This window comes from Cydia amplana, chromosome 16, assembly GCF_948474715.1.
Source record: "Cydia amplana chromosome 16, ilCydAmpl1.1, whole genome shotgun sequence".
Lineage (NCBI taxonomy): Eukaryota > Metazoa > Arthropoda > Insecta > Lepidoptera > Tortricidae > Cydia > Cydia amplana.
The window spans coordinates 12,310,820-12,333,879 of record NC_086084.1 but is presented as its reverse complement, the minus strand read 5'-3'; the positions used below and the strand labels follow the sequence as shown (position 1 = coordinate 12,333,879).

The following is a 23,060-nucleotide window of genomic DNA, read 5'->3' as shown; positions in this document are numbered from 1 at the left end:
TTGAACTTAAAATTAAATTGCATAAGGTTCAAATTTCTTCAATTTTTTCCCGCGAGTTATCAACTTCTTCCCGCCCAGTACGGTTATAGAGGCGGATATGATCGTTTTTAGGGTTCCGTACCCAAAGGGTAAAAACGGGACCCTATTACTAAGACTCCGCTGTCCGTCCGTCCGTCCGTCTGTCACCAGGCTGTATCTCACGAACTGTGTTTCTGTTGCCGCTATAACAACAAATACTAAAAACAGAATAAAATAAAGATTTAAGTGGGGCTCCCATACAACAAACGTGATTTTTGACCGAAGTTAAGCAACGTCGGGCGGGGTCTGTACTTGGATGGGTGACCGTTTTTTTGCTTGATTTGCTCTATTTTTTGTTGATGGTGCGGAACCCTCCGTGCGCGAGTCCGACTCGCACTTGGCCGGTTTTTTTTTGGATCGTTGTTGTCGAGGGGAATAATTTTGATAACAAAAAAATGCTGTAATCTTATTCTAAACCAAACCCACTTAAACTGTGCTAGTTGCCGACCTCATGCATGTAGTGATGTAATTCTCTTTGACCTTATGTTCGGGTCGTGTGTTTCACTGTAGCGTAGTAGCGTCAAAACTACTGAGCCGATTTTGGTGAATTAGGTGTCTATCTAAATATTTTTTTATGACTCTGATAAAATTAAATACGCTATAGTTTCAACCGACTTAAAAAGTGGGATCATTTGAACGAGCCATTTTACTTTTTACCGCTAAAACGTCCATGAATAAAGGGGTCGTTCAAGATTACGTGGGCAGATTTTTTTTTTTAACAACCCGCCTGTGAAAAACTGCATGGCTGTTCTTACGTAGAGTCTGTGGGGAAAGAGAAGAGTCGTGGATTGTATTGGGCCCCATACATTCCACGACTATTAATGAATAGCGCCAGTTCGTTCTAAGCAAGTAATCGTGTCCATTATTTCGGAGAATCGCTTTCGAGTATATGTAGAGTCAGACCAAGCTAATAACTCCCCCTAGGGCTAAATTATGTAAAAAAAATCCGAACGGGAAAAATATTACACCTCCCTCCCAATGACATTAAATATACTTACTCAAATCAAAGAATTCCGCGACACAAACCCCCACCCCCTCCTACCTTTAGTGCTTACGTAATACTTGAATGTGCCCTATAATTGGATACCATTTTATTAAGGCCCCAGTACACAATGGGCCATCGCCGGCCACTCCAAGGGATGCAGCCATGCGGTAGAATGAGATAGCAATATCAATTGCTCCCTCTAACGTATAAATGCGTCCACTTTCTTTATGGGTGAGGTTGAAATGAAAATAAATCAATACCTATCAAATAACATAATTTAATACACCATCTTAATTCTAAATTAAGCGTCCTAAATGATAAATAATCGCATTAAAATAAAATCAAATATCATGTATTATTAGGTTACTAAGGCCCATAGATATCCATACCTTACAGACTGACATATGTACATAGAAAATTGTAACCGTAAAAACTAAAAATAATTTAAGCGACACAACTCACACAACAGAGCTATAACCGCGAAAATCGAAGTTCGCCAAATGCGGGCATTTTTCTCTGTCACTCTAATTACGCCTTCATTGGAATAAAAGAGAAAGATCCCCGCAATCTTCGAATTTCGGTTATCGCGTTAGCCCCTCAGTTTTGCTGCGGCACTGAAGTGCACGTTGGCATATAGAATACCCACATGAATAAATAGCACAGAATAAATAATAGTACTAAGTACAGAAGACTCACTCTCTAACAAAACGCGTCTGTTACGATCAGCACAGATATGGCCGCTAGGTGGCGACAGCGCCACGCGCGGCTTATGGCTTTCCCCAAAATTGGGGCCGAACGGATGTACTTTTAGTTACCTGTAGCAAAGCGACGAAATCGCGGAGTGAGACACGCCTGATAATAGGCAGGTAGAAGGAACCCTTTGAGAATTTATAGATGGTCAAGCAAATCTTGTCACTCTTGTCAGTAGAAAAAGGCGCGAAATTCAAATTTTCTATGGGACGATAACCCTTCGCGCCTACATTTTTCAAATATGCCGCCTTTTTCTACTGACAAAGCTATAATAATCAGGCATTTTGCTTTTCATGTGTCTTCCTATGGCGTTCGAAATCTGACTTTTGGGCAAACTTGTGCATACATTTCTTGCAGGTATAGGGTTTCTCTCCTTTATGGTGGTGTTTGACGTGCCTCCTGAGGTTGGCCGAACGCCCGAAACAGGCACCGCAAGTGGAGCACACGTGGGGCTTCTCCTTAGTGTGGGAGAGGATGTGCTGTTTCAGCTCACTGCGGGTAATGAAAGCGCGGGTACATACGTCGCACTCGTGACTTGTCTCACCAGTGTGACGACTGCGAAATAAAATAAACAATGTATTCGCATTGTGTTGAGAAACTGACAATAAATTGTCTGGCTAGGCATATGCTTAGTGAGGGAATTGAAAGAAAAAAAGAAGTTTATTTAATTCAAATCCTATTCGGATTCGTCAATTTATGCGTCCAAAGTTAGAACGGCCGTTTTTGTTTTTAGTTCATAGATTGACGAATCCAGCAACATAAAACTATTATACTGTATTCAAAAGGTACTTAAATACAAAATACAGTACATAGTGGCGCCCTTTATTAAATATCTATCGTTCAATTTAAATAATCACAATTATTTTCCAGTGGCGCTAGTGAGCATGTTGATGTGCTTTTAACTCACCGTATATGGTACTTCAGATGCCCTAACGTCCTAAAACTGCGGGGGCAAAGAGAGCATTCATATGGCAGTTGTCCTGTGTGTTTCCGTTTGTGGGCCAGCAGGCCCGAGGAATGAGCAAACTGAACTCCACAGACGGTGCACTCTAGTGGTTTCTCTCCCTGGAAATAGAACATAATTTAAAAAAGAAAGGCTAAAAAAAAAGAAAGAAATAATAATTTATAGCATTTTTATACATATGTCTTTATATATTTTAATGTTAGTTTGAATTATCTTTTAGGATATGACTATTAGAAATTGAACTATTGTTATAAATCATACAAATTTTTTTTATTAAATTTTAAATTTAGTGTCTTACACTTAACAAAAAAATTATAAAAGTAAGTAGAAAGTAAAATAATCCTAACCTTTAACACTTTTGCTTCTCCAGAATTAGATTTAAAGCATACCCCACCCCAACAGGCAGACATATTTTGCCTGTGCCCCGTACCCATAGCAAATGATGGAAATGTCTGCTAATAGGTATCAAGCATCTAATGAGTTAATCAGTGATTGGTGTTTTGGTCACAACTCCACAGGATATCATTAAAGAATGGAAAATTTGCTTACTGTGTGTTTGCGCAAATGAACTTTCAGGTTTTCTGGCTGCGAGAAGCTCTTACCACAGTCAAGGCATGAATATGGCTTTTCACCTGTATGTATGCGGATGTGCATTTTTAATCTATATCTGAAAATTCAAAAGCAAAAAAAACTTATTTTGTCACAACATTTTTTGGTGGTAATTATGATGTTGGCAGTACTGCTAAATCATAAAGTTAAAATTCAATTGGCAAGCATGGTTATGTAATTATTTTATTTAATGATAACTGTTTAGTTATTTTAAGAATTAAAGAGAGAATCATTAATCTATTATTTGTTAAGTTTTACAACTAATTTACTTAATATTTCATTATAAAAGTACAGAAAACCAATTATACCAACTTTGAGGACAAAACTTTTCCGCATGTAAAACATTGCTCTTTTTGAACCTTCCTTTTTGTTTTTTCATCTTTACTGTCCAATAGCATCAATTCATCTTTTTTTGTTTGTGAGTTTTCTACACTTTCAATTGGAGAGTTCTCAATGCATACATCTTCTTCCATAACTTTTTGACTTGTTGCTTTTTCTAAGTTTTCTTTATCTTCTACTTGTGAAGTATTAAATTTTTTATCTGTTTTTGTGTTGTGTTCATTGAAACCCAAATAAATATTTTTCTTCTTTACTTCTCTAAGTTTAAAATCAACTCTTTCACACTCTTGTATAAAAAGTAAACAACTATGCAGTTGTAATAAACATTTAAAGCAAACTTTGTCCGGAAACCCGTCGTCTGGATAGATCTGTAACAAAAATTAAACTGATACGTAGGTCAAATTCAGCTTTGCTTACAAAGGCTCGAAATATATATTCAAAGGTAAAAACTACACATACATAATTTCTTTTCTTACCTTTACTCTAGCTAAAGACATTATTTTGGTTGATATCATAACTTCACCTTGTTTTTCGAATACATTAGTAACCGCTCCAGTATCTAAACACAACCTACATTGATTTAAAGGCATTTTATTTTGTTAAAAACCGATTACCAACTAACTAAACCAGCTGATAAATATGAACACAAACTACTAAGAAGATACTGAATAAATTAAGCAAAGAAAAGAAAAGAAAATAAATATTCTAATTCTACAGAAGTACAGACAGTTGACAGACAGTGACATTATTGACACAAAAATGACAGAACTTTCGTGAAAACGAGCGTTTAAAAGCTAATGCGGAACAGTCCAGTCCAAAATTCATGCGTGATCATTGTGACGCACTGTGTGACGTGGGATAAAAACTTTTTATTAGTTTTTTTTATCTTATCCGACTTATCACGTAAACAAGTACTTAAGCTACTCAAAAAAACTGTATATTGTTTGATACTTCACCATCATGTCTACGGAATCTGCTGTGAAACTTTATCATTTTCCAGTTAGCGGCCCATCCCGCGGAGCCCTTTTAGCAGCTAGAGCTATAGGTGTCCCAGTACAAATCCAGATTGTAAACTTATTTCAAAAAGAGCAGCTAAAGGAGGACTTTTTGAAAATAAACCCTCAACATTGTGTTCCAACTCTAGAAGACGATGGTTTCGTAATATGGGAGAGCCGGGCCATTGCCTGTTATCTCGCAGACAAATATGGTAAAGATGAAGATGACACACTTTATCCAAAGGACTTAAAGCAACGGGCTGTTGTAAATCAGAGGTTGTACTTTGATGCCTCCTCTTTGTACGTGAAAATTCGTGCAATATGCGTAAGTTGGATTTATTGAATTTGGAAATGCTTAAACAGTTAAAGTTGCCTTTTGTAATTTATTGAATTATTTTCAGTTTCCCATCCTTTTCTTGGCCGAAACGGATATCAATGAGTCACTTAAGAAGGACCTCAATTCGGCTCTTGAGTTTCTAAATGAATTCCTAGAAAACAGCAAGTGGGTAGCAGGACACAACCTGACTATAGCAGACACATCCATTTATGCTTCACTTTCTAGTATACTGGTAAGACTAAATTTTTTATCTATAATTTTTATTAGTGGGGTACTACACAGTTGCAGAGAAAATTAAATACAACAAACGCAAACTTATCCCTTTATGGGATCTCTTCCAGTGAATAAAATTAATGTTCTATAATACAAAGTACTTTCTACTACTACAATATCTTTTCTATTTATTTTAGGCTGTAGGGTGGGACATCTCATCTTTCCCAAATATTCAACGCTGGATAAAGGACTGCACTACTATACCTGGTTATGCTGAAAATGAGGAAGGTGCGAAGCAATTCGGTGAAGCTGTTAAGAAAAACCTGAAAAAATAATATAAAATAGTATTTATTTTTCTTAACAGATATCTCTATATAATAAATGAAATGTTTGTTTCATAATATACAACTGTTATTTGTAAAACTTTAATACTAGCTGCTGCTCATTTCTGTTTCTCCTTTTTATAACAGTTTCAGATTGAAATCCATGCTTGGACATAATAGTGATCACTTCTTGTGGAATGTTCTCGTCTATTAGCAATAGATAGAATGTGCCATTGGGAGCCAATTTCTTTGGTATCAAGTCCAGAAGTCTGTCAGTCACTTCTCTGCCCTTGACTCCGCCTGCCCAGCTAGCAGTGATATCGGTCCCTCCACACTCGTCAGATTCAGTCACCACATAAGGTGGATTGAAAATAATTACATCAAACTTCTCATCCAGGAATGCACTGCATAAATCCATATTGACAGCATCCAAGGGCACCTTATTATGTGCAGCTGTGATCTTAGAAATAGCACATGCCTTCAAATTAACATCAGTGCACATACAAACTGTGTCCGGAATGGCCATGCCGAGAGCAGTGATGACTACACCACTTCCAGATCCAACTTCTAAGCAAAAAGTTGGTTTCATTGCTTTTAAATAATCTAGGTCTTGCTCTAAAGCATCTATGAGTAGAAAACTGTCTTCAGCTGGCTCATACACATGGTCAAATTCAGCCTTGTCAATGTGGTTCTGGTAAGGTGTCTCCATGTTAGTTGATGCTTCCCTTCTCGGACACCGCACTGCTGCCACTAGGCCCCTCCAATGGGTCCTGAGATTGAGACTCTGTTATGGTCCTGACACCTTTCTCTTTGCTGACCATGCGCCTTATGTCATTAAGTCTATCCTGAAAACATTATGGTTACTATGATTATTCAAGGGAATCTGTAACATTATATATTTAAATAAACACATTCACTGCTAAACCATGTAACCAGCCATATTCATAGAGCATAGCACAGGATAGCAGTAAATAACTGTTAACTATACCTCTGGGTTTAATACACTTAAATACACTATTCTATGAGGTATTCAAGACAAATGAGTGTTGAATAACTAAATATCTTATGCAAGGGAATGAACAATGCATCTATATCCTCTAGTCGTCTCTCTAATTAAGACGTCGAGTTGCGGAAAATCGCCCGAACTACAATACAATCCTCTAGTCGCCCATAGGTCAAACCTTGCCATGCAAAATGAAATTTTATTTTGTCAACACAAAGCTCAAATTAGAATGGAACAGGAGACCTTTTTATAGGTCTCTGGGCGGCTAGAGGATATAAATTTTGTTTCAATACAAAAATAATATGTAGCATTACAAACAAATGAATAAGATTGTTTCTTACTTGTGAAGCTTGCAGAACATTAAGCACGACAGTGACTTTGTGTTTACAGGCGATTAGTTTCTTGACATAGGGGTCCAAGTCGGGGTGGTTGTTTAAAGCTTCTCTGACTTTCTGAAGCTCCTCATTCAACGAGTCTATTTGCTGCTTTAGTTCTAATTGTGATATCCTGTAAGAATCATTTCAAAGTCAAATTAGGAACTGAGTTTATAAAAAACCTTGACGTTAGGACCATGAACTTAGCTTTCAATGATGAGAGTATCTAATACCTAGTAGCTTTAACTCTATCGTCTAATTGATCTACTGTTGGCTTCAGGAGACCCAGAAGCCCCTCTGCTAACGTGTCTCTTGTCGGATTATCGCACAAATTGCCTGTGTTCTCGTCAGCTGATGTAGTCGTGCTTTCCGTGTCGTCCATAGCGATGTTTAAAATTCCATTTTCATGTACAGGTTGTCAATGACTTGAAATCTTAGATTCAGATAAATGTTAGGAGCAATCCTAATGATATTGTAGGAATTACGAAAATTACGCTAGGCTAGGAAAATAAAACGTCACTTTGACAATTTTGACTTCTCGGTTCTCAGGCTATTTGACCTTACATTTAAAACTTCAAACTTTTTCGATAGCACGAAGTAAATTAGTCGACTCGAATAGCTTAGATAAGTACATTTAAGACACTAATGTAAACGCTGATCTGTGTTACAAATTTTGATTATCTGCGTGTTTTTAAGGACAGTTGAAACAGATTAATTGGGCGCGAAAAATGACAATTTGACAGTTACAGGCTACAGCTGACGGTTGTTACTTTTTTGTTGATTCTTGTGATATTGTAAAAAATCTGTTTAAATAAATGTTATAAAATGCCCCGAAAAGTGGTTTCGCGTGCTGTGACATGGCTAAGCGATAAGCAGTATAATGAGCAGAATATATCCACAAACTTCCACTATTATGAGTCAGTATTTTTGATATATTATCTCACTCAAACCGTGTCGTATTGCCTGATTAACATATTCTTACTTTTATGCTAATGTTTAACAGACAAAAGACTTAAACAATGTATATCATGTATTTGTTTACAGAAAATTCCAATTTCATAAGTTAATAGCCGGCGTAGGCGATTTCGTTCTTATTTCGAACGCGGACTCAGCGGAGCCTGACACCGAGGAGGGTTGCGACGCCGCCCGGCTCGTGGCGCTGTACGAGGACATCTCCAGCAGCACCGACCCGTTCCGGGCTAAGGTGCAGTGGTACTCCAGGCCCGGCGATCTGCCAAAATCCAGCATTAACAATGTGGAGCCTGTTGAATTTATTGACAAAGAGGTTAGTTGAAATAAAAATGTAATACATAAGTATTATTACAATTACAAAAAGAGTTTTCAATTTCAAATTCCATTCTCACTCTCAGAAAGCAAAATGTGAGATGCAAATTATACGCATTGGGCAAAGATATTGGACAGGTGGAACACCAACTTTAACAATGCAATCCTCTCAGGACCTGCGACTAGATTGTTGGAGTATATTTTATTGTAGGGTTTTTCTTGTGTTGTGTCATTACAAATACTGTGGTGACTGCAATAAGGATGTTTCTATCAGAACATTTATTATTACACTTGAAACATAAGGACCCTTCTGTGGTGGAAAGCCACAATTTGTTGTTATTGTTATCAAAAATACTATATATTAATCAGCTATTATTTTCAATAGGTTTTGGAAGACCATCGGCCATTCTCCACAGACGTCTCCATTGAAACATTCTTCAAAAAATGCCAAATCACCTTTGCACATACAAAAGACATACATTATGTACTCACCTCTGCAAACTACCACTATATTTGTAGATACAGGATCATGCCGGTGAACAAGAGGAAAGTCCAGATTGAACCCGTTTTAGAGGACGAGAGGCTAGCCATGCAATATCTACAAACTCCTAGTAAAAACACCCCGACTAAAGGAAGGACCCCTAAAACACCCTCAAGTTTAGTGAAACGAATGAGCAGAGTCTCCATATCTGAGCCAAAGAATTGGAGTGTCACTAAAAATGATGGCACCAAACTTCTACTAAAAAGAGCCATCTTAGCTGATAAGACTGAAAAAGACTCACCAAAGAAAGCTACACCGAAGAGCAAAAACATTACACCTGCAGAGACACCTAGAAGTTCTAAAAAGTTAAGCAATAATAATATTGAAGAGGTGTTGTCTATGGAATTGAAAGAAAATGCTGAAGGCGGGTTACCCACGCTCATTATTAGACAGCATGTACTAGGCACGCCAAAAAGAAAGTCGTCCATATCTAAAACTAAAGAAGATACACCTAAAAAAGTTCTAGTATTTGATGATGATGACGAGAAAGAAAGTCGCTCTAGACGCAAGAAAAGCCCAGTTTGTTACGATGAAGATATGTCACCGACCAAACCAACTCCAACTAAAGTCACCCGTTCTGGCAGAGTCACCAAAAGCACCATAAACTATGCCGAACCAGACTCCTCACCAATTAAAAGAACTCCCAGAAAGTCCATTAGAAGAACTGATGATAGTGACGATGACTTTAAACCTATTCCGATGACTCCTAAAACACCAAAAACACCTAAGACGCCTAGAACTCCTCGGGCTCGGGCTACGCCAGCTAAGACACCTAAAAGTGTTACTAGGCGAATCCTCACCAGTCAGCTGACACCCACGTTACACACTAGAGCACACTCTTTTGACAACATTGATGGTAAGGGCCACCCCACATCTAGCGTCTTTCGAGCGTCGGCGTCTACCCGCGTCTGGTCAGCGCAATGGAAAATGACGTCGCTGCGCAGTTGCGTCGAGCAGCGGCCATAGAGTTGTAGACGCCGACGCTCGAAAGACGCTAGATGTGGGGTGGCCCTAAGAGCTTGAAAAATTTTCATAATATTAACAATTTTACCAAGACCTCTTGGAAACTCACCTCAAATGTACTTTGTTTGCAGAAATTCTGAAAGAAAACAATTCCCTGCCAGGAAGAGAGAGCCAGATGGAGGAAATATTATCTTTTGTAAGATCAAAACTTCTCAGTGAAACTAGTGGGTAAGTCATACATTTTTTAAAGCTTTATAGATAGGTATGAACATTACTTGCATCTTGTATTAAAATTTGCAAATAGCAGGCGTGGCTCACTCCGCGATTTCGTCGCGTCGCTACGAGAACATGCGGCCCGCACCACACCAATTTTGGTGTCTAGCAGTATAGTTGCCGCGCACCGCTACGGAACGGACGCCTGCTCGCGCTTGCTCTTATATTTTATCTCTCGTAATAGACGCGTTTTGTTAGAGTGAACCTTCTGTACCTAGTACTATTATTGATTCCGTAATTGTTCATTTATTAGGGGCAGAATTCCGTGTCAATTCAACCAAAAGAGAGCCTATTCCAACATTTTCGAACGAGCGAGCGAAGCGAAGCGAAGTTCTTACATTCAACTTTGAACACGCGGCTGGCTAGCGGCACGTCCCGGCATTTCGATGTTTTTAAGCTGAACTGTCAGAAAATAGTTTGATACACAATAACTTAAGTAAATTTGTTCTAATTTAAATGAAATTGGGTGAACGTGTAGTCGAGGGCATTATATTTTAGTCATTAAATTATGAGCAGGCTCGATCAAGGGGTTATTGAGCTAGAAGAGCTTAGAAGGCCAAAAAGCTGTTTGTGAGGTGTCTTGCTATTCTGGTCATTTTATTTGGAAGAAAGTATGGTCGAGTTTGGTATCAATTGAAAGTGCTCGGCTTACACTTTTATAATATCGTTTTTAAATTTACCATTTTGAAATAATTAGCAAGATAAAAATAAAATAAAATAAACATAATATAGGCATTTGACATTTGACAGGAAATAGTTCGACTTACCACAGATACAGTATCAGTTAAGGGCTCCACAGACCTTGCAATAAATCGTACGCGGTTTTCGATCCTTTGACGACTGCATTCAATTGATATTTTTGGCGAACCGCGAGTTCTCAGTTCGGGGCGAACTACTAGTTATGTTTAGTAACAATCTCTTAATGTATCCATTCCAGGTGCATGTACATATCAGGTGTCCCCGGGACCGGGAAGACGGCCACCGTCTGCTCGTCGCTGAAACTGCTGCAGGACGAGCCGGAGCTGCCCGAGTTCCAGCTGGTGGAAGTCAACGGCATGCGCATCGCGGAGCCCCGGCAGGCCTACGTGCAGATCTACAAGCAGCTTACAGGTTCATATAAACTCTACCTTAGGGTTCCGTAGCCAAATGGCAAAAAACGGAACCCTTATGGATTCGTCATGTCTGTCTGTCCGTCCGTATGTCACAGCCACTTTTTTCCGAAATTATAAGAACTATCCTGTTGAAACTTAGTAAGTAGATGTATTCTGTGAACCGCATTAAGATTTTCACACAAAAATAGAAAAAAAAAACAGTAAATTTTGGGGGTTCCCCATACTTAGAACTGAAACTCAAAAAAAAATTTTTTTTCTTCAAACCCATACGTGTGGGGTATCTATGAATAGGTCTTCAAAAATGATATTGAGGTTTCTAATATTATTTTTTTCTAAACTGAATAGTTTGCGCGAGGGACTCTTCCAAAGTGGTAAAATGTGTCCCCCCCCCCTGTAACTTCTAAAATAAGAGAATGATAAAACTGAAAAAAAAAAATGATCTTCCACCGAAAATTGGTTTGAACGAGATCTAGCAAGTAGTTTTTTTAATACGTCATAAATCCCCTGAATACGGAACCCTTCCTGGGCGAGTCCGACTCGCACTTGGCCGGTATTTTAAATCTGTTGCACAGAATAAATAATAGTACTAGATACAGAAGATTCACTCTCTAAAAATGCGTCTATTACGAGTGATATGGCCGCTAGGTGGCGCAACGCAAGCGCGTGCAGGCGTCCGTTCCGTAGCGGTGCGCGGCAACTACTATGGAAAGACACCAAAATTGGTGTGGGCCGCATGTACTTGTAGCGACGCGACGAAATCGCGGAGTGAGCCACGCCTTAATTAATGTGGTTGGTTGGTCGAATTATTTTACAGATGGCACCTGCATAGGTTTTAGCTGTCATTTCTACGAATAGTGTCAAATTCTTGTTTTTTTTTTTAAATGTTATGGCCTGAATGCTAATGCTAAAGGCAAATCCGACATAAAACCTGTGCTGGTGTCATCTGTAAAATACAAATACTTCAACTAGCTAACCTCATTTATTAACACATTTTTGACTGTAAGTACATTAAACTTTAAATAAATGTCATATACTAAGAAAAAGTGACCAAGGCCTCCAGTGCCCCAGGCTGGAGTCGAACCAGCGTCCTCTGCTATCGCGGCACCTGCTTTTTTATAATTTATATATAGGAAGTATATAATTTATACAGGGTGCTTCCTGTAACAGGAGCAATAAATTAAACTAAAGGCTGTACTCCTCAAACTGACCAACATTTGTTCAGCAACTTTTAAAAATTATGAATCCTTTAGACTTCCTCTTTTTCATTCAGAATAAATATTGCCTTCAATGTACGCTGACATCAGTGTGTTTGACGTTGCTTGTCACGCTTTAAACATAACAAAATTTGCAATACATTGCGTCTTAGAATAAACTTTAAAGTGTAATAAAAATCAAAACATGTGTTATTTTCAAAAGTTACTGAACAAATGTTGGTCAGTTTGAGGAGTACAGCCTACAGTTTAATTTATTGTTCCTGTTACAGGAAGCACCCTGTATAGTAGTGTGTCTACTTGAAATAAAAACAAATTAAAATTTAATTTGTTCTAATGTAAGTACATTGTTGTCTCCAGGCAAATCCGTGGTGTGGGAGCAAGCGTGCTCGCTGCTAGAGAAGCGGTTCAACAACCCCGGCCCGCGGCGGACCCCGACCGTGCTGCTGGTGGACGAGGTACCTAGCATGTACATCTATCTAATACCTTTAAACTACTAGAGAAGCGGTTCAACAACCCCGGCCCGCGGCGGACCCCGACCGTGCTGCTGGTGGACGAGGTACCTAGCATGTACATCTATCTAATACCTTTAAACTACTAGAGAAGCGGTTCAACAACCCCGGCCCGCGGCGGACCCCGACCGTGCTGCTGGTGGACGAGGTACCTAGCATGTACATCTATCTAATACCTTTAAACTACTAGAGAAGCGGTTCAACAACCCCGGCCCGCGGCGGACCCCGACCGTGCTGCTGGTGGACGAGGTACCTAGCATGTACATCTATCTAATACCTTTAAACTACTAGAGAAGCGGTTCAACAACCCCGGCCCGCGGCGGACCCCGACCGTGCTGCTGGTGGACGAGGTACCTAGCATGTACATCTATCTAATACCTTTAAACGAGCAATTCTTGTTTATTAGGGTTCCGTACCCAAAGGGTAAAAACGGGACCCTATTACTAAGACTCCGCTGTCCGTCCGTCCGTCCGTCACCAGGCTGTATCTCACGAACCGTGATAGCTAGACAGTTGAAATTTTCACAGATGATGTATTTCTGTTGCCGCTATAACAACAAATACTAAAAACAGAATAAAATAAAGATTTAAGTGGGGCTCCCATACAACAAACGTGATTTTTGACCGAAGTTAAGCAACGTCGGGCGGGGTCAGTACTTGGATGGGTGACCGTTTTTTTGCTTGTTTTGCTCTATTTTTTGTTGATGGTGCGGAACCCTCCGTGCGCGAGTCCGACTCGCACTTGGCCGGTTTATTTATTTATTTATATATATATATATATATATTTCGGGGATCTCGGAAACGGCTCTAACGATTTCGATGAAATTTGTTATATGGGGGTTTTCGGGGACGAAAAATCGATCTAGCTAGGTCTTATCTCTGGGAAAACGCGCATTTTCGAGTTTTTATATGTTTTCCGAGCGAAGCTCGGTCACCCAGATATTACGTTGTTATTGTACCTGGAACTCGTGAAAGTTCTCAGAGTATAATTCACCTTAACGTTTAATTCTGATAATATATGCTGCTTCCTGATATAACCGCATTCGTATCATCCGCAAAAACAACTAAGGTAGTGTCGGGGACATTATTTCCAATGTACTTAAGAGCCAACAGGAGCTAAGATTTATATATTTTAGGTAAATATACCCGTCTCGCTAACGGAAGCGGCTCCTAAAACTAGTGCGATAAGGACAAGGCGAACCTGCGTAAAAATCTCAAAAATCGAGGTTTCGTACTCGACTGTTTCCTCCTCCAAAACTTAACCAATCGTAACCAAATTTAGAAATCTAAATGATAATGACATTATCTGTGTCGGACCGTTTTGCTTTTTTGACTAATTGATATCAGTTTTGAATAGCACGCCTCTCATTGCGGCATAGTCAATTAGGCCATTTTGGCCATTTTTGAACGGCTCTAGCGCCTTAAAAAACAAAAATATCAAAAAAAGCAAAACGGTCCGACACAGATATTGACAATGTTAATCTGTGTTGAAAAAATCATTGCTCTAGCTTCAAAACCCACGGAGGAAACAGTCGAGTACGTTTGTATGGAGAAATGACCACTCCTGTTGGCTCTTAAAGAAAGAAACCGCGTATCTGACTGTGGCAGACAGTCTGCCAACAGGGAGAGATGGCAGGAGATCGTGCGAAGAGCTGTGTCCGCTCTGTCAAGAGCGATACAACAGAAGAAGATAATTCATACATCACTACACCTTATAAAACAAAGTCCCCCGCCGCGTCAGTCTGTTTGTGTGTCTGTATGTTCGCGATAAACTCGAAAACTACTGAACGGGTTTTCACGCCGTTTTCACCTATATCACAGAATAAATAATAGTACTAAGTACAGAAGACTCACTCTCTAACAAAACGCGTCTATTACGATAAGCACAGATATGGCCGCTAGGTGGCGACAGCGCCACGCCCGGCTTAAGGCTTTCCCCAAAATTGGGGCCGAACGGATGTACTTTTAGCTACCTGTAGCAAAGCGACGAAATCGCGGAGTGAGCCACGCCTGCCTATATAGAGTGATTCTTGATTCTTATAAGATGTAATTATTTTTGAAAAGATGTGTCCCGCCGAGTTTGTTGCCGGTCCCATATTGGGATACCCTCCTCCAATTGAGGGGGGATTTAAATCTTGGGGCAGAGGTGTAGGGTTGGAGCCGGTCTACCTAGCTTTATTTGACGTTCATAAGCGCATTGTAATGCCTTCTTGAATAAACTATCTTTATCTTATCAGAGCGCGGTGCGCTCATTCTTTCTTCCGTTATCTTATCTTATCTTGAGGAAGGTTTGTGTATAATTTGGTGTAGTGGTTTCACAGACAATCAAACCTCTAGACATAGCATAGTCGCGCTACCCCTTCTGCCACACATACGGTAGCGTTACTCCATCTTCGAGTCAATCCCGTGCCGTGATTGGTCCGTGTCTTTGAACCGACCAATCACGGCACGGGATTCGCTCACCTCGTCCCCCCGCACCCCCGTATTTTTGGCAGCATCGGTTTCATGAAAGAATTGGCCTAAGCTCAGTCTAGAGGTTGGATTGTCAGTGAGTGGTTTATACTCGTTTCCAGCTGGACGCTCTGTGCACGCGGCGGCAGGACGTGCTGTACAGCATCGTGGAGTGGGCGGCGCACGACGCGGCGCGGCTGTGCGTGCTGTGCGTCGCCAACACCATGGACCTGCCCGAGCGCGCGCTGGCCGCCAGGGTCGCGTCCAGACTAGGTAACGTCTCAAAAACATTAGGGTCAGGTGGTGTAAAGCTTTGGATTCCTCCGAAAACGGTGCCGTCATATTACGGCCGCTATATAGAGTTGACTGACGTCACTAGAACGTTGTCTATGTAAACAAGATGGCGCGGTTTCCGAGACGGCGTTACGTTACGTTGATTGTCAACGTAACGTAAGATGACGGCCGTCATGACGGTGTCGATAGTTTCGTGAACGTTTTATTAGATAGCGGTGACGCCATTTTGAATAAATGACACGAGATTTGAATAAATGATTCCGTACTACGATTATTTTCCTCTTCTGATGATATTTCATCCTCCAAGTAAATTATAGATGATCAAGCAAATCTTGTCAGTAGGAAAAGGCGCGAAATTCAAATTTTCTATGGGACGTTATCCCATCGCGCCTACATTTTTCAAATTTGCCGCTTTGACCTTGGTGGATGACGGTGTGTTATGACGCCGTGGTACTTTCCACATGTCGCCACCGTAAAGACGGCCGTCTTTTGCGGCCGCTATATGACGGCCGTCATATGACGGCACCGTTTTCGGAGGAATCCAAAGCTTAAGAGTAACATAGTTTATTTTGCTGAGGGCGAGAGAAACAGTATGAGGATTCCCTACAAGTATTTCTCTTGCACTAGACTTATATCGACCGGGATATGAACTTATAGATGACAAGCAAACATATTAGAAATGTGCAGTCAAGCGGGAGTCGGACTTAATGTACGAAACCCTTGGAACGCGAGTCCGACTCGCACTTGGCCGGTTTTTTTGTATATTAGTCTAGTGAAACTAACCGTGAATCTTTCGAAACTGGTTAAGTATTTCTCTTGCTTCAGTGTTTTTCTTACCCCATCTTACCTTATATAATACTGTTCCGGAATGACGTAATCATTTTATACTCGACAAGTGAATGGACACGCAATGAGCCGTTACGTGAGAAAATAGGGATGATGACACATGTTGAATTTTATAACAAAATCTAGTAAAGTAGAGAGCAAACAAGCAATTTATCACAATAATGTGGATATTAAAATAAAATATTGAAAAATTACAAAAATACTTCCAAAAACGATAAAAGTAAGGGTACCATTCGATTCCTTACATTTCATCCACCGATAAAAACGCAATTTTTGTTTTGTCCATACTACAAGATGGGCTCCCAGAGACCTTGACGTCACGGCCTCTGGCCGTTTTGTATAGGGCGTTTCGCGAGTGAAGTGCGACTGTCGGCCTTTGACTACAATTTCTGACTTTTGTGTTACTTTAATGCAATGGGTCCCATATAGACATTTGATCCTAAAAACAAACCCGATCGATTGATACCTACCATACTGATACTGATACTGATACTAGGGGTAACTCCAGCCAGCAGATCCTGCAGCAAGGACTAGGAAGAGGAGACTACAGGGGGGAGGCGTAGTTGAGGCAAATAGCCCTGTAAGCTCGTATGACTCTGCTGATTCAACCTAAGCGGCATCGAGTCAGTGGAGGTGTCAGCGTCACCTCACACCGGCTAAGCCTCAAACGCGAAATCAAACAAAGTACGCGCGCAAACCAGCTTATTACGCAACAACCCCTGCCACCCCTCCGTAGGCGCCCGCAGCCTGCCCGAGACACCGGAGCACCCAGTAGATAGGACTGGAGTGTAGGGTTTGCAGTCAGGATAGTAGGAGAGACGGGAAATTTTGAGCCGACCCGAATACAGGCATCGTGAAGTCAGCATGGGGTAGATAGATACTATACTTGGTGTGTAATAAATACTTGGTTGTGAGGGAATATGACTGCTTTTTCTTCCTGTCTTCTTCATGTCTTCTTCTTCATCTTGTCTTTATTACGTAATCTCTGATCTAATCAAAGCGTGCTAGGTCACTTGGGGCTCCGTATTAGATATCCTACCGCTAGTGCCGCCACCGTTTTCCGTTTCCTCTGGCTCTGATTCCGTGTCCGTTTCCGGTTGTTTGTATATATTTTTTTTTTCCGCTTGTTTTTTTTAGGCTGCTTCTGTTTTCAGATATGTACTCCAAATAGGATCGGGGTCGGTTAGTAAGTATAGTGTCGAATGTCGTTAAGTGAGTCCTCCCACGTATATATCGGGCGTCCCTCCTTCCTCTCTTTCTCTTTATATTCCAGAGCTGCGTGGAGTGCTGCGTTTTCTTGCGATAATGAAGAAGGCAGGTAGTGGTCATTAAGTTTCTTGATCGACGACCAAGTATGTGCTTGCGTAGCGTACGGTGAGCTTCGGTAGGTGGACGAAGGATTTTGTACTGTTGTATAAGTGTAGTGTAGCACAGGTAGCGCAGCTTGTAGATATAGGAATTTCTAGGGGGACCTTTTTTTTCCCAGGAGGCACGAGTAAGTAATATCTACCGGTTGGTATAATGGTTGACGTTTGTTATATTATTACTCAGTAGGCACAAAAAGAAAATCACAACTTGCGAGGTCCTTTACTTTATATAAAATAATAATAAAGATAGATAGTAGTTTAATCACGCTAGGACATACAAAACTGGATTTTAGCACTGCACAACACAGACACTTCTAACACAATAAAACCGCAAAAACACAGAGTTTGCACATCAGCATATTACATATTTACTTCGGGCATGAGAAAATTGCACTATCACTTTGATTAAAAAAAAACCACAAACGAAACAATTCAATAAAAATTACAGAAATATATATTAATAGAGTTTCACTTGAATTGATTGTTAAACCTGAATATTATTTGGTAGTTAGGGCTAAAGACCCATGACACCCTCTTCCCGTTCCGGTATCTTAACTTCATATTTCTCAATGCAAATATTCCATTTACGGTTATACTTGGTAGGTATCTCTTAGTTTGCAATTCATATATCGACGATATAAATATATAAAACAATTGTATGGTATTATTTTGAAGTCTCTACCAGCATACCTGTTACATTCCTTCAATTCCTCGCGCCCCGGCGTGGTCGTGGTGAAAGTAGCCGTGCCTCGTACCCTTTTTTTTTTGGCATTTATTGCAACTGCACATGTTGTGATGGGCTGTAAGACCCTTGAAGCCGGATAGTATAAAAAATAATTCTGAAGCGGTGTCCGCCATTACTTCTGCGGGCCTTTGTATTTTGATTCGTTTCTTTGAGCCGACTGTCTTGCGTATTTTGCTCGCCTTTTACAACCCTTTACAATCGCCCAGTATGTCTCGCTGTACATTGAAATCAGTGGGTTCCGTAAGAGGTCCCTTCTTTCCCTTTTTAAGCTACACCCACCTACAGGCATAGGCATCTTTCTTACTCAATTACCTCTATCCTAACCCAGTCCAGTTGTTAGGAATAAAATAAAGTTGCCGCTATAGGTATACAGTAGGCACATGAGACCGCCACGACATTATCTGAAGTAACAACTTCCACCAACCAAACTCGTGCGAAGGAAAAAAAATTGTGTACAAGCAGCGTCCCTCGTGAGTCGTGACGCATGTTAATTTAGAACAAATTTGGAATGGTATTGTAACGACGAAATTAACATTGAGTTCGTTTTATCAACTTGCATCTTTCGGTACTTATACTAGTATGTAGTTGCCTGTTTTGGGGCAAGATTGAAGGTAATCGTCTACATTTGCTCGTAAAGAGACAGCAACATACAGGTACTCAACATAGTTCAAGTATTGCTTGTACTGCTACCCTGCTTAAAACAGACAATGCAATTATACAGAGATTCAATCCACATGAGCATGTTATTTGGAGGTAAAATGGAAATCTCTCACCAGGTAACTCGTACTCATGTCTCGACTTCGCTGAGGTTTACTTCGGCGTATGCGCAGTGATTTTACACATTTTAAAATAATAAAAAATACGTTAAACCGGCATTTCTCGGGATGAGATATTTTAATAGTAATGAATAGAATCATAGAATCGAAACCGAAACACACAAAACGCGCGCGGTCATTTATATACAAAAAAAAGGCACGGTCCGGCCCGGCCCGCACATCTGGCGACAAAATGGTATAGCGTACACCCTTGTAAAACACCCCGGGACGCGTCCGACCTCGGTGACGGTCAAAACAAAACTCCCCCGATCGATTGATACCTACCATAAATGAAAATTAGTCATGTAGCCTATTGCAGCGTGAAACGGCTCGAAATATTCTATTTGCCATGAAGTAAATTAAGAAGTCGATTTTTAGGGCTCTACAGACGAGTGACAGCACGCCAGCGACCGCCCGCGACTGCGATCGGCGATCATAGGCGACCGTCGCCGATGATCGCCGATTGCTGTCGCGGGCGTGCTGTCGCTCGTCTGTAATAGCCCTAAGACTTGTAATTTTATGAGAGTGACATGGTATATATTTTTATTTTTGTTACTTTAGTAAATTTTGGTAGCGACGACATAATTTGTAACCGTTACATTCAGGTCTGACGCGACTAACGTTCCCGCCGTACACTCACGCGCAGCTGTCCCGCATCGTGGCCGCGCGCCTCGCCAGCGCCAGCCTTTCCGCCGACGCGGTGCAGCTTATAGCCAGGTATAGTTGGTCAAACCAATTTGTCAGTTAGTAAGAACCAGGAAAACTACACGCGTCCTTTTTTTGGGTGCTAGTACTAATGTAAGGCAAAGATAGTATGATTCTCTCTGTTTATGTTTGATCATCATCATCATATCAGCTCTTTATCGCCCACTGCTGAGCATAGGTTTCTCTTCTACTCATCTTAATCTTTCTCGAGTTGTCCCGGCATTTTGCCACGGCTCATGGGAGCTTGGGGTCCGCTTGGCAACTAATCCCAGTATTTGGCGTGGGCACTAGTTTTTACGAAAGCGACTACCACCGACCCTCCAACCCAGAGGGTAAACTGGGCCCTTTATTGGGATTAGTCCGGTTTCCTCATGATGTTTTCCTTCACCGAAAAGCGACTGGTAAATATCAAATGTTATTTCGGACGAAGTTCTGAAAAACTCATTGGTACGAGCCGGGGTTCGAATCCGCGACCTCCGGATTGCAAGTCGCACGCTCTTACCGCTAGGCCACCAGCGCTTCTAGTACGCCACTAATAAAGTAAAAGTAAATAATTTGTTTTTTTTTTGTAGGAGCTCAGTTTTCGGTCGCGCGCCGCACGAATATATTTCGGTTCTTCATTTTGCAAGTGGCCGTTAACTTAGTGTCTATAAAAATGAGGAGGCAAAAGGGATATAAAGCCTAAATGTATATTTTCGCACGAAATTTCAACGAGCTCTGAGAACTCTCGATTTTTTGGCCTCGCACGGAAGTTTACGTTAAAACGTAGTATCAATAAAATATTTGTTTTACAGGAAAGTAGCGGCAGTGTCCGGTGACGCGCGGCGCGCCCTCGCGCTGTGTTCCCGCGCGCTGGAGCTGGGCTCCGCGGCGGCGGGTGTAGCGGGGCTGCGCGAGGTGCACGCGGGTGTAGCGGGGCTGCGCGAGGTGCAGGCGGCCTTAGACGAGGCGGCCTCGGGCGCCGCCGTGCGTGCTATTAGAGCGTGTGCGCCGGCCGAAAGGCTCATGCTGAGGGCCGTCGCCGCCGAGGTGATTTTTTGTTTATTTTTTGCATCTTAGTAAGCAAATATAGACAATAAAAATATACAGTTAAATTTATAACCATTATCGTGAGAGATAAGGTTCAATTTCATTTAAAGGGTAGGTACCTATAAGATGGCGAACGAGCAAAACGTTACGTGCTCCGAACTCGAAAAGGGTCTCGGATGTTATCGAAAGGCCGCGCCTTCGTTGTCCCCATTCGACGAAGTCTCCCCGGAACCTCGTTCATTGGCTGTAAGCCTTAATGGGTATTTGACTGTATTTAAAATAATTATTTTACACCGTGCATGAAATAAAGACACAATTTCTATTTTAAAACCCGTATCAAACTATAAAGAGTAGGTAATTTGATAGTGACGTCACATGCTATAGTTCGTTTTTTTTTAGCATTAGAAAGAACTTGAAAGAAGGTAAAGCTTTGGATTCCTCCGAAAACGGTGCCGTCATATTACGGCCGCTATATAGCGTTGACTGACGTCACTAGAACGTTGTCTATGTAAACAAGATGGCGCGGTTTCCTAGACGGCGTTACGTTACGTTGGTTGTCAACGTAACGTAAGATGACGGCCGTCATGACCTTGTCGATAGTTTCGTGAACGTTTTATTAGATAGCGGTGACGCCATTTTGAATAAATGACACGAGATTTGAATAATGATTCCGTACTACGATTATTTTCCTCTTCTGATGATATTTCATCCTCCAAGTAAATTATAGATGATCAAGCAAATCTTGTCAGTAGGAAAAGGCGCGAAATTCAAATTTTCTATGGGACGTTATCCCATCGCGCCTACATTTTTCAAATTTGCCGCTTTGACCTTGGTGGATGACGGTGTGTTATGACGCCGTGGTACTTTCCACATGTCGCCACCGTAAAGACGGCCGTCTTTTGCTGCCGCTATATGACGGCCGTCATATGACGGCACCGTTTTCGGAGGAATCCAAAGCTTTACGAAAGCAAAAGACTATAAAAGATCGTATTAGATTCATAATTGTTACATATTTACCGTAACTTATTTTTAAAATGTGTTTTTCAATTAAAAGACACATCAAGATTGTTTACCTTATTTCTAATGCTAAAAAACGAAGTATAGTGTTTTATATAGATTCCACAGTAGCAATATCGTTTTGACAGTTCGAAAAAAAAAACTGATTTGACTAGTAGTCAAATAGGTATTCTATTTCTTTACACCTCCCACATGTTGAAATGTTAACTTCCAGGTGGAGCGCACCGGGTCCGACGAGACCACCCTCTCCCTCGCACTCGGCGCGGCGGCGGCGCTGGCAGCCCTGGAGGGGCGCCCCTACCGCGCAGCGCCCGGCGTGCGCGCCCCTAGCGCCGCGCAGGCCGCCGCCGCGTGCGCACGCCTCGCCGCCCTGAGGCTACTGCTGCTGGAAAACAAAGGAGCCGAACCGAGGCTGCTGCTTAATGTTAGCGCTGACGACGTGCATTACGCTACGAGGCAGATTACTGTGTGATTCTTTAGCCCAGCGGTCGGCAACCTTTTAGCATAACACTGATTTAAACTTTCACTGGAGGGGCGCCCCTACCGCGCGGCGCCCGGCGTGCGAGCCCCCAGTGCCGCGCAGGCCGCCGCCGCGTGCGCGCGCCTCGCCGCCCTGAGGCTCTTGTTGCTAGAGAACAAAGGGGCCGAGCCGAGGCTGCTGCTTAATGTTAGCGCTGACGACGTGCATTACGCTACGAGGCAGATTACTGTGTGATTCTTTAGCCCAGCGGTCGGCAACCTTTTAGCATAACACTGATTTAAACTTTCACTGGAGGGGCGCCCCTACCGCGCGGCGCCCGGCGTGCGAGCCCCCAGCGCCGCGCAGGCCGCCGCCGCGTGCGCGCGCCTCGCCGCCCTGAGGCTCTTGTTGCTAGAGAACAAAGGGGCCGAGCCGAGGCTGCTGCTTAATGTTAGCGCTGACGACG

At 41.7% G+C, this 23,060-nt stretch overlaps 5 protein-coding genes across 5 annotated transcripts; 2 read left to right on the top strand and 3 right to left on the bottom strand.

Annotated features, from left to right (window-relative positions):
* Window positions 1-2,088: 2,088 nt before the first annotated feature.
* Window positions 2,089-4,333, bottom strand: LOC134655231 (zinc finger protein 891-like). The gene is made up of 5 exons (XM_063510682.1): window positions 4,202-4,333; window positions 3,699-4,093; window positions 3,327-3,444; window positions 2,721-2,878; window positions 2,089-2,368 (listed from the first exon to the last, which is right to left on the bottom strand). Exons 1-5 carry the CDS (start codon window positions 4,313-4,315, stop codon window positions 2,089-2,091), a joined length of 1,065 nt encoding a protein of 354 aa, XP_063366752.1. The 5' UTR covers window positions 4,316-4,333.
* Window positions 4,334-4,652: 319 nt separating this feature from the next.
* On the top strand, window positions 4,653-5,699 carry LOC134655024 (glutathione S-transferase 1-like). The gene is made up of 3 exons (XM_063510484.1): window positions 4,653-5,045; window positions 5,122-5,289; window positions 5,468-5,699. The coding sequence occupies exons 1-3, from the start codon at window positions 4,686-4,688 to the stop codon at window positions 5,603-5,605; spliced, it is 666 nt and encodes a 221-aa protein (XP_063366554.1). The 5' UTR covers window positions 4,653-4,685; the 3' UTR covers window positions 5,606-5,699.
* On the bottom strand, window positions 5,603-6,302 carry LOC134655025 (methyltransferase N6AMT1). Its single transcript, XM_063510485.1, has one exon. It carries the CDS (start codon window positions 6,300-6,302, stop codon window positions 5,682-5,684), a length of 621 nt encoding a protein of 206 aa, XP_063366555.1. The 3' UTR covers window positions 5,603-5,681.
* LOC134655026 (SNAPIN protein homolog) lies at window positions 6,297-7,465 on the bottom strand. Its single transcript, XM_063510486.1, has 3 exons — window positions 7,204-7,465; window positions 6,938-7,103; window positions 6,297-6,438 (listed from the first exon to the last, which is right to left on the bottom strand). The coding sequence occupies exons 1-3, from the start codon at window positions 7,350-7,352 to the stop codon at window positions 6,304-6,306; spliced, it is 450 nt and encodes a 149-aa protein (XP_063366556.1). The 5' UTR covers window positions 7,353-7,465; the 3' UTR covers window positions 6,297-6,303.
* A 270-nt stretch (window positions 7,466-7,735) lies between these two features.
* Window positions 7,736-22,606, top strand: LOC134655055 (origin recognition complex subunit 1). Its single transcript, XM_063510514.1, has 10 exons — window positions 7,736-7,887; window positions 8,015-8,255; window positions 8,640-9,651; window positions 9,890-9,986; window positions 10,969-11,141; window positions 12,715-12,812; window positions 15,439-15,589; window positions 19,989-20,100; window positions 20,883-21,117; window positions 22,349-22,606. Exons 1-10 carry the CDS (start codon window positions 7,796-7,798, stop codon window positions 22,604-22,606), a joined length of 2,469 nt encoding a protein of 822 aa, XP_063366584.1. The 5' UTR covers window positions 7,736-7,795.
* The last annotated feature ends 454 nt before the right edge of the window (window positions 22,607-23,060 follow it).